The sequence below is a fragment of the Grampus griseus genome, assembly GCF_964374135.1.
Source record: "Grampus griseus genome assembly, chromosome: 1".
NCBI classification, from domain to species: Eukaryota; Metazoa; Chordata; class Mammalia; order Artiodactyla; family Delphinidae; genus Grampus; species Grampus griseus.
Genome location: NC_139017.1, coordinates 40,808,217 through 40,824,696, shown reverse-complemented (window position 1 = coordinate 40,824,696; position 16,480 = coordinate 40,808,217). Strand labels below are relative to the sequence as shown.

At 43.5% G+C, this 16,480-nt stretch overlaps 1 protein-coding gene across 1 annotated transcript; it reads right to left on the bottom strand.

Annotated features, from left to right (window-relative positions):
* Positions 1-12,946: 12,946 nt before the first annotated feature.
* Positions 12,947-14,750, bottom strand: LOC309821564 (Golgi-associated RAB2 interactor protein 4-like; the record flags this gene model as incomplete). The annotated part of the gene is made up of 2 exons (XM_082652965.1): positions 12,947-13,674; positions 13,706-14,750. The coding sequence occupies 2 exons, from the start codon at positions 14,748-14,750 to the stop codon at positions 12,947-12,949; spliced, it is 1,773 nt and encodes a 590-aa protein (XP_082509091.1).
* Between the last annotated feature and the right edge of the window lie 1,730 nt (positions 14,751-16,480).

Genomic DNA, 16,480 nt, shown 5'->3' with positions numbered 1-16,480 from the left:
AGACAGTTAATTAGAGAGCTACTTGGAAATTTCAGTGAATATTAAGGTAATTATACATAAATACTATAACCATTAAGACTGCACCCATAATGAAAGCAATAACTAATTACATAAATAACAGCATACTTATGTTTTTACATTACCAACACCTAACAATGCTTCCTCTCCCCCGCCTCCCTTCACCATGCAAATGACAAATCTTGCATTTTTAACTCAGATATTCTTGCACATGGTGTAGAACAATGACCTTTCCTCTCTTTGGATAAATCTGGGCCTGCTGCAGAAGCTGCCAGTGAATGGACAGAAATGTGGGACACGAGGGCTTGTTGGCACTGCCTGACTCCATCTGAGTGGCTGTGGGCAGGAATAAACCAGAGCCAGACCGTGCAGTGGCTGGAGAGGGGTGAGCCAGGACCATGGCCAGAATCAAGGTGTGGCCTGGGAAGATCTGGACTCCAGTTCGGGTCTTGCCCTTTGTCAGTTTGAATCACCTCAGGGAAGTCGCTTAGTGTCTCTGAACCTCAGTTTCCTCCTTATATTAGATAGGAATGATAGGAATCCCTGTCTTTCAGGGCAACGATGAAGGGAAAATATAAAACTGTCAAATGCTATCCTAAGTGATTAGTTGAAGTTTGCCTTTGAAGCTCTCTGTGCCTTTTGCTCCTTCAGCTTGTCCCCTTTGTCTTCAGGGCCCTCCGATACTCATCAAGCTACCTACACCAGCCTTCCAGTTAAGAGCTGCTTTCATGAGAGAATCTGGAGCTCATTCACACTCCAGTGTGACTGACCGATGAATGAAAGTTTTGGGAGGGCCAGAGGATGAGGGGATATATTTATATTTTAACAGGAAACAAAGCCTTCAGCTACTGACCTGTAGGATGCCCAGTTAACAGATTGTTAGCGAAATGTTTGGGTCAGGAGCAATTCTGGGCATCCTGGTATCTCGCCTTGGAGGCATTTGCTGTACCGCTTGAGAGCGGCCACATAGAGTGGTGGGTAAGAGCGTGGATCGAGGAGTCTGAGATATCCGGGGTTAACATCTTGGCTCTACCACTAGCAAATTACTTAGCTCCCCAGTAATAATAAAAACACTAGCATTTACTGACCAGTGACTATGTTGTAGGCACTGTTGTAAGGCACTATTTTATGAATATTAATTTATCTTCGTAACAATCCCACAAGGTACATGCTCTAATTGTCTTCATCTTATGGGTGAGAAACGTGAGGCACAGAGATGTTAAGTCACTTGTCTGGGCCACTGGCTAGGAAGTGGAGTAGCCTGGATCTGATTCTCAACACTTGGCTCTGCAGCCTGAATTCTTTGCCTCTATGATATACTTTTCTCTTCAAACGCAAGATGGTGGCAGTCATCACACCTACTGCATGGGGCTATTGTAAGTATTACGTGAGACAGCACCAATAGCCAGTACATTGTACATACTCTATCCTAGCGAAGTTTGTCTCTTACCCCAAAGGTCAGCAAGTGTTCATTTCTGTTTGGCCCTCCTCTTGGCAAGTCTGAGTCTCTCCCATGCTCTCCATTTCCCACTATCTTTCATTATTTGCAACTCAGTCGATTTCGCACCAGGTGGTCTTTCCTGCTCGTGTGGGGTGTAGATGTGAGGGGTGAGTCTGATTGCATGTGATCCATCGGATGAATGCTGCTCCTTCAAAGGCTTCAAAAGGGAAGGCACACACTTGATCCGACGTCACTCCCATTACCTAAAGTCCGACTGGTACCATCTCCTCCTGTCACAATCTATTGATTTCTTGGAAATTGCCCATCATTTTTTACTGGGAAAGTTTCATCATCTCACTTATTGACCAAATTTAGATATGAACTGTTTTTTAACATTTTAAAGAAAAGCAAATCTTCTCCCTTGGAGTGATAAAGAGCAGTTAGTGTTTGATACATAGAGGCTTGTTCTTTAAAGAAACATGAATGTCCCATCTGGAATGGGAAAAGTTTCTTCGTGCGGCTCTTGGTACCTCAGCTCTTTCTTAATTTGGCAGGGATTGGAAACCAGCCTGTTTCCGTGCTCCCACCCATGGCCCCTAACACAGTCAGTTGCCAGCCTTCCGCTATATTCACAGCTTGTAGTCAGTCTTCTCATCCAGAGGAGAGCCATAGTGGGAAAGACACATACAATATCAGAGGAAAGTTGTACCATCTACTTACATTAGTCAAACTTCATTCATAATTATAAATAAGATCTTTATTTAGTGTAATATACACTAGGTGATCTCTAGACATTAAGGGGAAAAAATGTAAAGTGCAAAAGAGAAGAACCAACAAATAGAGCTAATCTCAGAGGAAACAGATAATATAGAGAAAAGAAGAGGACTTAAATTATTTTTAGTTGGTATCCTCAGAGGACTTCAAGACAATATTGTATTTGTAAAATAACTGCTGCTTTAAAAAAGAGAGAAAGAACAAGAAAGAATTTTTGGAATTAAAAATTAAAATACTGAAATAAGCATTTTAATAAAAGTCCTGGAAGTTAACACTGAAAAAAAATTTCTTTACAGAGTGAAAAGATGTAAGATACAAATGAAAAGTTAAGAGACTGAAAAGGTCAAACTAAGAGATATAATCCCATGTAATTAAAGTTCCAGAAAGAGATACCAGAGAAATGAAGAAAAGGAGATAATCAAATTTTCCAAAGTTCAGGAAAGATAGCCTATTTTAAAAAATTAAAAGAGCCCGTTAGCTATCAAACAGATGAATAAAATATATCCACATCTAGCTCTCTGTTCATTAGATTTCAGGACATAGGGAAAAAGAGCAGATTCTAAAAGGATATGGAGGGGAAAAAACAGATTACCAATTGAGGAAAAATAATCAGATTTCCATATGATTCTCGTCAGCAGCACTGTTTACTAGAAGAGAATTGAGCAATACCTTTCAACTCCTAAGGGAAAGTGATTTTGAACCTAGATTTCTAGTACCCGCCAAACTATCGTTCAAGTGTGAGGTGTTAGGACACTTTTCAGAGATGAAAGGATTCAGAAATTTTATCTCCCACACAAACAAAACAAAATAAACACAAAGCAAACAAAACAAGGCAAAACAAAAACAAACAAAAAATCTGAGTATGTAATCCAACAAAATAAGAAAAGAATTGAAGAAGGGGGAAAACACAGAATCCAATACGCAGAGCGTATTCAAAAGGAATAAAGATGCAGATGTAGAGAATGGACTTAAGGACACGGGGAGGGGGAAGGGTAAGCTGGGAAGTGAGAGAGTAGCATTGACATATATAGACTACCAAATGTAAAATAGATAGCTAGTGGGAAGCAGCCACATAGCACAGGGAGATCAGCTCGGTGCTTTGTGACCACCTAGAGGGGTGGGATAGGGAGCGTGGGAGGGAGACACAAGAGGGAGGGGATATGGGGTTATGTGTATACGTATAGCTGCTTCACTTTGTGATACAGCAGAAACTAACACACCATTGTAAAGCAATTATACTCTAATAAAGATGGGACAAAAAGAAAGAAAGAAATCCCAGTCTGACAGCTGGACTGCAGGCCAAAAAACCAATCAGATAAAGTTAGAACTGGATGTCAGATAACTCCAAGAAGAATGCTTTTAAGAAAAAAAAGTGGATTTCATTCAACTTAGCATCTTTTAATACTCCTTATAATCTTATTATATCTTATAAATATCTTATTTGTTTTTTGTTTTGTTTTTGTTTTTTATACCCCCAATAGAATGTAAGCTCCATGAGGGCAGAGAATTTTGTCTATTACGGTCACTGTTCTATTTCCTGCACCTAGTAAAGTGCTTAGCACACAGTAAGCACTCATTATTTGTTAAATAGTTGAATGGACTAGGAAAATGCCAATGCTTTTTGATCCTGACTTTTAGTATATTTTTCTTCAAATTACACAAGTTTAGTGACAAAGGGTCGGTCATTTTCTTTTGAGTTCAATCACGTTCTTTGGTTCTGTAGTGAATAATTATATAACTTAATATTATGAATACTGCTTATATTTCAAGAATAAATTATTTTATTGAGGTATAATCCAGATTCACAAATCAAAGGGTATAATTTGATGAATATTATTACCCAGATCAAGAAACAAAACACCACAGCATCCTAAATTTGTCCCAATTACTCTCTCAGTTTGATGAAATTATCGATCTTTTCTTCTATTTTCTTGAACGTTATTAATCATAGTTATTTCAAAGCTCTTATCTGATAACTGCAATATTTGGATTTCCTTTGGGTATGTTTAGTTTATTTTTTATAGATTTTATTTTTTAGAGCAGTTTTAGGTTCACAGAAAGTTTGAGTGGAAAGTACAGAGAGTTCCCATGTACCCTTTTCCCCCAAATACCCACGGACTCCCCCGCCATCAACATCTGGTACTAGAGTGGTATGTTTTTACTTTCAATGAACTAGCATATACATGTCATCATCACCAAAAGTCCATAGTTTACAGTGGGGTTTATTCTTGGTGTTCATTTTATGGGTTTTGACAAATGTGTAGTAACATGTATCAACCATTATAGTTTCATACAGAAGAGTTTCACTGGCTGGCAGTCTTAGTTTTGCCTTTTCCATGATATCATATAGTTGGAATCCTACAGTAAGTGGCCTTTTCAGACTGGCTTCCTTCACTTAGTAATATGCATTTAAGATTCCTCCATGTCTTTTCATGTTTGATAGCTCATTTCATTTTAGCCCTGAATAATATTCCATTGTATGATGTACCACAGTATTTATCCATTCACCTACTGAAGGACATCCTAAATTACTTCCAAGTTTTGGTGATTGTGAATAAAGCTCCTATTAACACCTGCGTGTAGGCTATTCTGTGGGCCTAAATTTTCAGGTCCTTTGGATAAATACTGAGGGTGCAATTGCCAGATGGTAAAAAGTATGGTAAAAGTATGTTTAGTTTTCTAAGAAACCATCAAACTTGTCTTGCAAAGTAGCTGTACCAATTTACATTCCCATGGGCAATGAATGAGAGTTGCTGTTGTTTACATCCTTGTCAGCATTTGGTGTTGTCAGTGTTTTGGATTTTAGCCATTCTAATAGGTGTGTAGAGGTTGTAATGTCTAGTAGGTGTGTAATGTCTCACTGTTGTTTTAGTTTGCATTTCCCTGATGACATAGAAACAGAGCATCTTTTCCTATGTTTATTTGCCATCTGTGCATCTTCTTTGGTGAGGTATCTGTTAAGGTCTTTGGCCCATCTTTTAATTGGGTTGTTTGTTTTCTTATTGTTGAGTTTTAAGAGCTCTTTGTATATTTTAGATAACAGTTATTTATCTGATATGTCTTTTGCAAATATTTTCTCCCCGTCTGTGGCTTGTCTTCTCATTCTCTTGATGGATCTGTTTTTATTGTGTGTTTTTTCCTCTTTCGGGCATTTAGTCTTGCCTGTTATTATACCAACTATTTTTGATTGAACTATGGATGTTGTGAAATAAAAATTGTACAGGGGATCTGTGGATGATGTTTCCAGAGATGGCAGACAGTGCACCTGAATCTAGACTAGGATTAAGTTTATTCAGAGCTGGGCTTCGGTCTTGGGAAAGAATGGTTTATTTTGGTTTGCCTTTATTTCTAGGGAATTTCCCTTCTAGGGCATGACTGGGATGTTTTCCAGGGATCCTCTATCTTGATGGGCCCTAAATTCCAATTTTTATTCTTCTAGCCACGTGAGGGTACCTAGAATTCTGTTTAGCCTCTCAGGGTTGGGGTTCTCACGTTCACTGCTGCTTCTCTGACACTCTGCTTCTTGGCCTCTTATCTGCAGCTCTAAGAATTGGCAGATGCCTTGAGGCTGAAAACTACATGGAGAGCTGACTTCCTTCTGTACTTCTCTTTGATATGCTGGCCCTCCGAAATCTTCCTGCTTTCCAGTGCCTTCAAATGTTTTTTTTTTCTTTTAATAAATATTTTATTGTGAAATAATTTTAGACTTGCAGTAAAGTTGCAAAAATAGTATAGTAGAGAGTTTCCATGTATCTCTGACCTAGCTTCTCCTCATGTAACATGTAACATCTTACATCACCATGGTACACTTGCTAAAACTAAGAAGTTAACATTGGTACATTACTATTAACAAAATTGCAGACTTTGTTTTGATTTCATCAATTTCTCCACTAATATCTTTAAAAAAATTACTGGATTCAATCTAGGATCTCACACTGCATTTAGCAAATGTATTGTTTTAAACCCAACTTTTTAGTTATTCCTGGCAGGAGGGCTGATCTCTTATAAGCTAATCTGCTATAGTCAGCAGTAGAGCTCCTATTTACTGGTGTTTAATTTTTTATAATTAACCTGTAGATAATGCACAGACAACTTAATACTGGATATTCATCATTATAAAGGTAACCAGCAGAACCATGAAAAATACAGCCAATAAAATTCTGGGAATACTGGTGAGGTAAGAGGTAGTATTATAGAGTTAAATTTTATCGTATTTGACAGAGGAGAGTCAGTTGATACCATCAAGTTCATAAGTCGTGACACAGAAGTATAAGGATTATGATGGAAATGATTGGAAAAACAGAAAATAGAATTGGTTATCTCTGAGTAATGAACGGAATGTTGTGAAGGTATAAGAGTTTTGCTCTTCTTTTATTTAAGCTCATTTGCTTAAGCTTTTTTTTTAACCATATAAAGTAGAATCTATGTGTACTGACATAGCATAATGCCTATTATACTCTTTAAGTGGAAAAAAGTTGGACGATATAGTATGTATGGTATGACACTCTTTACATGAAAGCTCTGTGTGCATACATATGTACAGAGCATGATTTTACAAACATATATGTGCTCCTGTGCTTCTTTCATTCTCATGAAAAGGACGTGTCCAGGTTAGTTTGCCAGTCCCAGGAGGATGAGAGATACATGGGGCAGAGCTGACCTAGAAACTTCTTACAGGAAATTTGGAATGAATATGAATTACCTAGAGTCCTTTGTTATCAGTAGTGGAGGTCAAGAATGACAAATACAGTCATTATGAATTTCTCATAACTAACAATAAATATAAACAAAAGAATAATATCTTCAAGTGTTGAGTGATAAAAGGCATTAACCCAGATTCCATAGCCAAAAGCCCCACTAATATTTAAGATTCAAGATGATACATAGACCTTTTCACTAATACAAAAACCAAAAGAATTAGCCCTCTAAGACCTTTCCAGTATAGATTAATAAAGGGTATACATAAAGAGAAGAAAAGTGATCCCAGAGGGAAGGAAGTGGATGCCAAAAAGCTGGTGAAAAGTGAAATTCGTATCTCTTGGTAATAAGATTAATTATTGTAAAAACTTTTTTTCCTGTTTAACAAAGGGTGCAACAAGAAAAATGAAGGTTATCGGTTCTCAGGAGATAGTTGCTTTATTTTGGAAGAGATGAGAGACAATGAACAGCTTTAGAATTAGGAAAATATGTAGTTATGTATGTATATTAAAAGGTACAGGTAATTAGGATAATAAAAATAAAAGTCTAGCTTTCAAATCAGCAGAGGAAAAATAAAGGAGTAAAGAAAACTTGATCAATTCTGTAGTGGGTAGGAAATGGGAAAGAAACAAAGGTAAATGTAACTTAATCAAGACTGCCAAGTCCTATAACATAGTCACAGGTTATGAGGATAGAATATGGACATCTTTTGGGCAGCTGTTATTCAACCTGCCCAGGAACATAAAGGCAAAGGCCCTGAGGTGAGAATGGGATTGGCATATTCTGGGAGTTCAGTGTAGCTGGAGTGAGGAACGGGGACAGGGGCAGCTCCGGAAGGGCTAGTGGACCACACTAAGTACCTGCGTCATCTCTTATAGGGTCTGAGGATGTATTTTAATATTCTCAAAGTCACTGAACGTGAGAATCAACCGGGGGGCTTGTTACATTTCTGTGCAATTCAAAACTATCATCTCACACCAGTCAGAATGGCCATCATTAAAAAGTGTACAAATAATAAAAGCTAGAGAGGGTGTGGAGAAAAGGGGACCCTCCTACACTCTTGGTGGGAATGTAAGGTGGTGCAGCAGCCACTATGGAAAACAGTATGGAGGTTCCTCAAAAAACTAAAAATAGAGTTGCCATATGATCCAGCAATCCCATTCCTGGGCATGTATCTAGACAAAACTCTAATTCAAAAAGATACACGCACCCCTATGTTCATAACAGCTCTATTTACAATAGCCAAGACATGGAAACAACCTAAATGTCCATCAACAGATGAATGGATAAAGAAGATGTGGTACATATAGACAATGGAATATTATTCAGCCATAGAAAAGAACGAAATAATGCCACTTGCAGAAACATGGGTGGACCTAGAGATTATCATACTAAGTGAAGTAAGTCAGACAGAGAAAGACAAATACCATATGGTATCACTTATGTGTGGAATCGAAAATATGACACTAGTGAGCTTATCTACAAAATAGACTCACAAATATAGAGAACAGACTTATAGTTGCCAAGGGGGTGGGGGTGGGGGAGGGATGGATTGGGCGTTTGGGATTAGCAGGTGCCATCTATTGTATGTAGAATGTATAAGCAACAGGGTCCTACTGTATAGGACAGTGAACTACATTCAATATCCTGTGATAAACCATAATGGAAAAGAATATGAAAAAGAATGTATATATGTGTAGCTGAATCACTTTGCTGTACAGCAGAAATTAACACATGGTAAATCAACTGTACTTGAATAAAATAAATTTTAAAAATATATACATTTCTGGACTCCAGAGATTCTGAGGAAAAGCCCCAGAGACTGACGTTTTCTAAAGCATCCCAGATGATTTCACTGATGTTTCCAGCTATCACTCTGGAAACTACTTGCACCAGATGAAAATAACACCGAGGGGTGTGATAATAAACACCCTCCATCTAACTCTTCCTCTTCTTCTTCATCTTCATGGTTGTTCTTTTTGTTTTGAGGTACGCGGGCCTCTCACTGTTGCGGCCTCTCCCGCTGCAGAGCACAGGCTCCGGACGCACAGGCTCAGCGGCCATGGCTCACGGGCCCAGCCGCTCCGCGGCATGTGGGATCTTCCCGGACCGGGGCACGAACCCGTGTCCCCTGCATCGGCAAGGCGGACTCTCAACCACTGCGCCACCAGGGAAGCCCCTTCATGGTTGTTTTTGTTCGCCTTGCAGGTGATGGGATTTGGAAAGGGCATGTGACCTGATTCTGGCCTAGGAGACATGAAAGAATTCTTCCAAAGGTGCTTCTACAGACATTGTCCTTGCCCTTAAAAGAAAAACTATCTGAATATGGCAGCCGTTTTTCTGTCATCTTGAGGATGATGCTGACACGCAGGATGGCAGGTAAAAGATGTAAAGAACATAGGACTTGGCACTATTAAGGTGCTGAATCCCCCCATCCTGAGCGCACCCTGTCTTTGGATGCTCTGCTGTGAGAAATAATAAATTCCCGTATTGTTCAAGGCATTTGGAGTAGGTTTGTCTGCAACTTGCAGCTGAAGTATTCCTAACTGATGTAGCAAGAACAGACTATAGCTCTTCTAAGTGGCTCTGTAGTTCTTCTGGGTAGAATGAAAAGCCATATGTCCTTGCTTCTCTCCCTCCTCTGTATAACAACAAATCCTATTGGGCAGGTTTGTGAAAGGATGAAATGAGATAATGTCTGTAAAGCTCTCAGCACAATGTTTGGCACAGATAAGTGCCTAATAAGTGCTCCTTGAATTGAATGAATGAGTGAATGGGTGACTGAATTTGTTGAAGGGCTGTGAGAAAAAAGAAGTAACACCAGCACACACTAGTCTTCATTCTTAGGGTCTCCTTCTCAAATTAGGGTTAAAGATGGCTTTGGTTTTCTTTGGCAACTATCCTGTTGTCCTCATTACTCTTTTCTAACACATGTCCTATTAGCTTAGGAAAGGCTAAGTACCTATTTTTAAAATTTATACATTTTTATTAACTATATGCAGGTCTTGTGGATGTATTTTCCCTCTAACCCTCTTGTCCATCCCCTGTGCCACTGGTCACCACCAGGACTGACGTGGAGGAGGGTAACACATCACTACTGGGCTGATCCGGGGCAGCAAAGGGAAGTAGGGTGGTTGTAGACCCTATGATACCTGAGCTTATTGTCAAGGTGCTTATGTGACAAGCCCGCTTTCCCTGCCCCAGGGAAAAGTTTCCCCAGGTTTCTGTACTTTTCTGGCTTACAATAGTTTCAGCAGGCCGAACTCAGCCTGCAGTCAGTGCTAAGGGTCATCAGACTCTTAGGGCCAATCATAGATCGGCAAATAGGTCCCAAAGAGCAGAAGGGGACTCTCTCAGAGAATTTACAGTCACTTTTTGCTTTTTGGCCGCACTGCACAGCTTGCAGGAACTTAGTTCCCGGACCAGGGATCGAACCTGGGCCCTCGGCAGGGAAAGCACGGAGTCCTAACCACTGGACTGCCAGGGAAGTCCCCTGCAGTCACTTCTTATTTGAACTAAAATTTGTAAAACCTGAAAACCTCCTCAAACACAAAAACACAGACCACATGGGAAACAAAACAGTTTGCTTTGGTGTATTTGAATATTTCAGAAATAAAATTGGAAAACAGGCCTTTTGTCCCTTATAGTAAAGTTGCTTAGAGTCAGCTGTGCTGCGGGACCTGGCAGTAACGATCAAACTTGACAGGGCCATGAGCGCATGATAAAACATGGTATTATTAACATTTCTCTCCCCAAAGACAGAGGATCTCATCATGGGAAATATAAACATTTAGGTTGGTTGTTAGACTGTTTACGTGTTGAGGGCTGTGGCTCTCTACCCACCCTTCCTCAAATCCTCACCCGACTCCTGGAGGAACTCTGGGTGGTCTGAGTACTCTCAGAAGTCCCCACAGGTTTGAGAACTGGGCAGCTTGGGAGGTGTGGACTTAGACCTCCAGCAAAAGTTATGGGATGGCATGTTGCTTCCTTCTGCCTGGCTAAACCTTGATCCTGGAGTCTGTTCCCTTGCAGCAAGCTTGGCGATGGTTATGGCTCATAGTTTTTCTCCTTTGTGTTTTCTCTCTCTCTCTTCCTCTCTCCTTAATTAAAGTCCTGTATCTCTAGGATCACGTGTGGATGGAAAATAAATCAGAGATCAGTTTTACAGCTTTGCAATCAGAACTGACCTTGCTCTTTCTTTTCATCATATGCACGTGCAGCTAGATGGTAGTGTGATATTTTGATCTGGGTGCGAGTAGAGCATTCTCTTTTATCAACAAGAGAGCAGGTAGGGGTCCTGCTAAATAGGATGGACACTTCTGCGGCAGATGTGGCTGAGTGTGTGTGTGTGTGTGTGTGTGTGTACGCGCGCGCGCGCGCGCACGCGCGTGAGAGAGAGAGAAAGAGAAAGAGAGAGAGATTGAGAGAGAGCTGCCTCTGAGAGTTAGAAATCAGATTTCCCAAAAGTGGACACCTGGAAAATCCTGTGCCATATTGGCTATTGCTTCTTAAGAATGACATAATGGAGCTGGAGAAGACCCAGGAAAGGACAGCTGAATTAATTAAAGAGTTGGAATGGTTTTTTTTTTGCGGTACACAGGCCTCTCACTGTTGTGGCCTCTCCCGTTGCGGAGCACAGGCTCCAGATGCGCAGGCTCAGCGGCCATGGCTCACGGGCCCAGCCGCTCCGTGGCATGTGGGATCTTCCCGGACCGGGGCACGAATCCGTGTCCCCTGCATCGGCAGGCGGACTCTCAACCACTGCGCCACCAGGGAAGCCCAATTATATATTTTTCAGTATATTTTTATCATGAAAAAGGGAGAAAAGTCACTATATCCCACCTGAATGGCTAAATGGAAAGAGCTAAACAGTATCAAATGTTGGCAAGGATGTGGAACAACCAGAACTTTAATACATTCCTGGTGGGAATTATTATTTGCATAGTCATTTTGGAGGGAAAATAGCTTGGCAGTATAATCAGAAGCTGAGCATATGCATATATTCAATTCCATTCCTATGTATATGCCGAACAGAAGTTTATGTATATTTTTACCAACAGATCTGTATATAAATGTTCATAATAGCACTATTTTTAATAGCCCAAAACTGATAATAACTTAAATCAATAACAAAATAAGTTGTAGTATCATCACACACTGGAATACTGTATAGCAGTGAAAATAAATGGACGATCGCCAGGGAAGTCATGCACAAACCTCATAAATATAATGTTAAGGGAAAGAAACCAGAGTCAAAGAGTACATACTACGTGATTCCAGTATGTAAAGTTGAAAAGCAAACAACATTCATCTATGGTGTTGGAAGCTAGGGTGGTGGTTACCCTTGAGTGACTGCAAGGGGGCACTTCCAGAGTTGCAGTGATGTTCTGATTCTTCGCCAGGTGCTAGTTTCGTGGGGTTGCTTATCTTGTGAAATGTCATCGAGTGGTATGCTTACGATGGCACACTAGCTAATACTTGCTGTTCTGATTGCGAGCTAATACCTGGGCAGGGAACGGCTAAGTCTAGATGAGAGTGCTTGCGGTTCTGATTGCTAGCTAATACTTATTTCTGTCCACTGAATAGCCCGAGGGGACATGATCCTGTTCTTGCTTTGTTTACAGACCTTCCTGGGGAATAAGCGTTTATAAAAAGCATAGGGGGATAGTGAAGGAGAGCTTCCCAGACCATAGTCTGACTTTGAGCCATGGCCCTGGGGGGCAAAGCCAGAAAGGAGTGGAGTCCAGATGCAGCACTGCTGTTGGCGCAGAGCATGTGTGTGAGGTGGGGCTGCCCTTGACTGGACACTGGGTGTCAGACTGTGGCACAGCTGACATCACAGAATCCACTGTGAGGCTACGGCTGGGCTTTGGGACCTAGAAATTCAGACAAAACACTGCATGCATTCTCAGATGGTTTGTTTTTTTATTGAAATTGCAGTGAGGAAGCTGAAATGGGCTCTCCAGGGGTATTTCCCTGAGCCCTGGTCCCCTTTGCAGCTCCCAGCTGTAGGTCCTATTGATGGGCTTCAGCGGTCACTGGCTCCATGGTGTCAGATGTCACACCTCCAGTGATCTCCAGCCCCTGGCCACTCTCTGCTGTCTCTACGACGGCCTCCATTCGGGTCCCTTCCACTGGCTTCGCCAGGATGCTCACATATTTATCGCGTGAGGAGGCCACTGTCTTTGTAGTGAGACTGGCTCTGACGTTCCTGAAGAAAGAGCTGATCCTGCTGAGTCTCTCGGTGGTGGGACCTGAACTCGCTGTAGATAAGCTCCTGCCCGATTTGTGCGAGGTCCTGGACTCGTTGGTGATGGGAGCACGGCTGATGCCTTTGTGAGCAGTGCCCTGCTCGCTGCCCCCCGGGCTGCCGTGGCCTTTGTCCTTTTGGTCATCTCTAGTGGCTCTGCGGCCGCCTGAGCACGGGCCAGCTGCTTTCTGGATGGTCTTGTTCCCCGCTGCCTTGTGGTGGCTTTCCACTGAACTGCAGAGCGAGGGGCTCGTAAGAGCTCTGTCCTCTCCCCAGTGCTCCCTTCTCTCCCTTCTTCCCTTGCGGGCCTGGGACACCCTCTGTGAGCTGCCATCCTGTTCACTCACTTTGCCTTCCTGTGGCAAGGTTGAGATGAGGGTCCCCTTGTCCTCCTCGTCGGCTCTTCCTTCAGCAGTCTTGCCGGTGGGTTCTGCTCCGACCACAGTCACGCCGGCCTCTGGGGAGAGGCTGGTGGACGTGCTGGAAGCATACCCTGAAGAGCTCGCGGCACCTGCCAAGCATACCCTGAATTGTTCGCAGCACCGTTTTCCTGCTCCTCAGGGATGTTCTGGCAGTGCCCCCAGTGGCTATGCTGGTTTTGCTTCCTCCTGGACCGTTGCTGGCTGTGGCTGCTGTGGCCGTGCTCTGCTCTTCAGGGGCAGGAGACTTGATCACTGCCACGCTCAAAGCACCTGCTGCGGTGCCTCCTGCCACCGCTGCTGTCTCCACCTTTGTCGTTGCCCGCGATGCTGACGCTTTGTCAAGCACTGTAGGTTTTGCTTTTGCAGTGGCCACATCGGGCATGGTATCGGGCTTGTGGGAGTCCAGTTGGATCCCCTCCCCACCAGCAAAACATGCGGACGTGGCCCCGGCCAGCTCAGAGCACGAGTGGAGGCTGCAGATGCTCACGTGGTCCTGATCCCACTTTCCTTGGAAATCCTCCACTGCTGGGCTCCTGCCATCGTCCTCCTCCTCGAACACAGGCAGGCCGATCATGTCCCAGGCTGGAACGGCGTAGGTGCAGCTGAGACCCTCCACTGGTGGTCGCAGGAGGTAAATCAGCTCTTCCCAAGAGGTGAAGAGGTCTTCCTGCGCGTCCAGAGGGGCACACAGCTGCAGGTACCAGGAGCGGCCAATGGCAAACTTCACGCGCAGCTGTTGTTTCTCGCGATTGTGAGTGGAGATGCTCACGAGCGTCAAGGGAAGGAGCCTGGTGAGCTCTAAGGTCTTTGCAGCCTCGTGGCTCTTGCCCTTGGCGGCCTGGCTGTGCTCAGCGTGCTCTTCACAGCCGGTGGCCCATCGGGCCAGCAGCATGGTGTCTGGGAGTGGGAGGACGGGGCTGCTGGATGTGATGCCCACGGTCACCGTGCAGACACAGTTGTGCACGTCAATCAGGTCTCCCCTCTTCGTGATCTGGATAAAGTCGCTCTCGAATACCGGTGCGTCCTTGAATATGTGGTATTCGCCCTTGCGCAGTTGCTGCTGCAGCTTCCCCATGGTGGTGTTGAACAGGCCCACCCCGGTGCTGCTCTGGGCCATGTGATACGGGAGCAGAGAGTCCCCACTCATGGCTGCCTTTGATCACGACAGGCAGCGCGGTTAAGGTGGGCCCCTGGCTCTTCCCTCCCTCGGCCTCACTGGCAGAAGAGCGAGCTGCGGCTCGTACGTCACACACAGGCGGCCCTATGGCAGTTCTTCCAAGCCCGCCCCACAGGCCCCACCTTTGCCTCAGGGTCTCCCAGAGGCAGGGGCGTGGGTAGGGGCACAGATAATCACAGCGGGGACGCTGTAGGGCGCCTGAACCCCAGGCTGAATCTCTTCAAGTGTGTAGAGAGGTATGGTAGGCTCCCCCTCTGCCTCCCCTCACTTCTGCTTCTGGGTTTTTATCTCCCCAAGAGGCTGTGGTGAACTTCAGTCCTAGTGAGAGAAGTGACCACTTTCTCAGCCTAACCCCCTGGCACAGCCTGTTTATCCTCTGGTGCCCTTTGTGACCTATCACTGTCACACAGCCCTTTGCCTCATCCCCCAGCTTCCCCCTCAGGGCAGGGCCCCCATCCTCTCCCAAAGGAGGGGGAGGACATGTCCTCCCGCGGAGGACAGGCCCATCCTGCCAGGGACTCAGGTGCGTACCGAAATAAAAATGTCTTCAACTGGGAAAGTTTTGTGTGGGTCCTTTTTCTTTTCCTCCCCCAAATTCAGCTACTGGATGAAATCTATAGGAATGTAAGATGATGGGATAAATTTGAACCATTTAAGCTCATGGTTTAATTGTATCGAATAACGTAGAGTTGGCAGTTGCGATCCTTAGTCTGTCCTCTCATAAAATCTCAGTAAACGTTGACGACGGTGATTTTTAATAATCACATTAAAAATTGCTTCTCCTAGGCACCATGCTGCATTCTTCAGATATGGTGGTAAGAATGCACTGAGTTTGGTACTGTTAACTACTGTTCCCAGTTTATAGGTGAAGAAATTGAGGTTGTATCTCCTGTTTAAATTCCCAGAGCTAATGGTAGCAGAGGCACTATTTGAATGTAGGTCTACCTGATTCTAAAGCCTTTGTTCTGAACCACTACAGTACTTAGCCTCACAAAGAAAGCTTGGCCCAGCCAGACGTTTTCAAACTGGACTGATTTAACTGCCTTTAAGAAGACCTATTTGGTGCATTATTAGAAGTTGCGTAATTAATTTTTTGTGTGTATATATGTTATGGAGAGAACCCAAGACAGCAGTTGGGTTGACGTGGGGATTAAATTATCCAGGGGAGCACTCAGATCCTCCCTTCCTTTATGCTTGTGCAAACAGCCTGTGTGTGGAAACCTAGTTATTCTTATGACATGTCCTCCCCCAGTGAAATGGAGGGTGAGTAGCCTGAGATGTAAGCTTTGATTCCAAGAGCCTGCCAGATGCCGTCCTGTAGTAACCTCCCTACCAGGCAGAAGTGGTTTGGAAGCCTTGACACCTGTGGGGAGCATGTACCATTAGACATCCCGCCTCATTGCCACTCCCACAGAGCTAGTCCCAGAACAAGTGATTTCTGAATTGTGACTTGAAAGTTCTGAGAAAGGCCCTTGCTGCCAACTCTCTTATCTCCAGTTTGATGTTATGCTTGAAATCCCACCATAGAGATTCATTCCTTGAGGATAAAGGCCATCTTTCTGTTAAAATACACACACCTGTCCCTCAACACATGACTGGATAAGCAAAATGTGGTCTCTCCATACAGTGGAATATTGTTCGGCCATCAAAAGGAATGAAGTACCGATATATGTCCCCACATGGGTGAACTTTGAAAACAT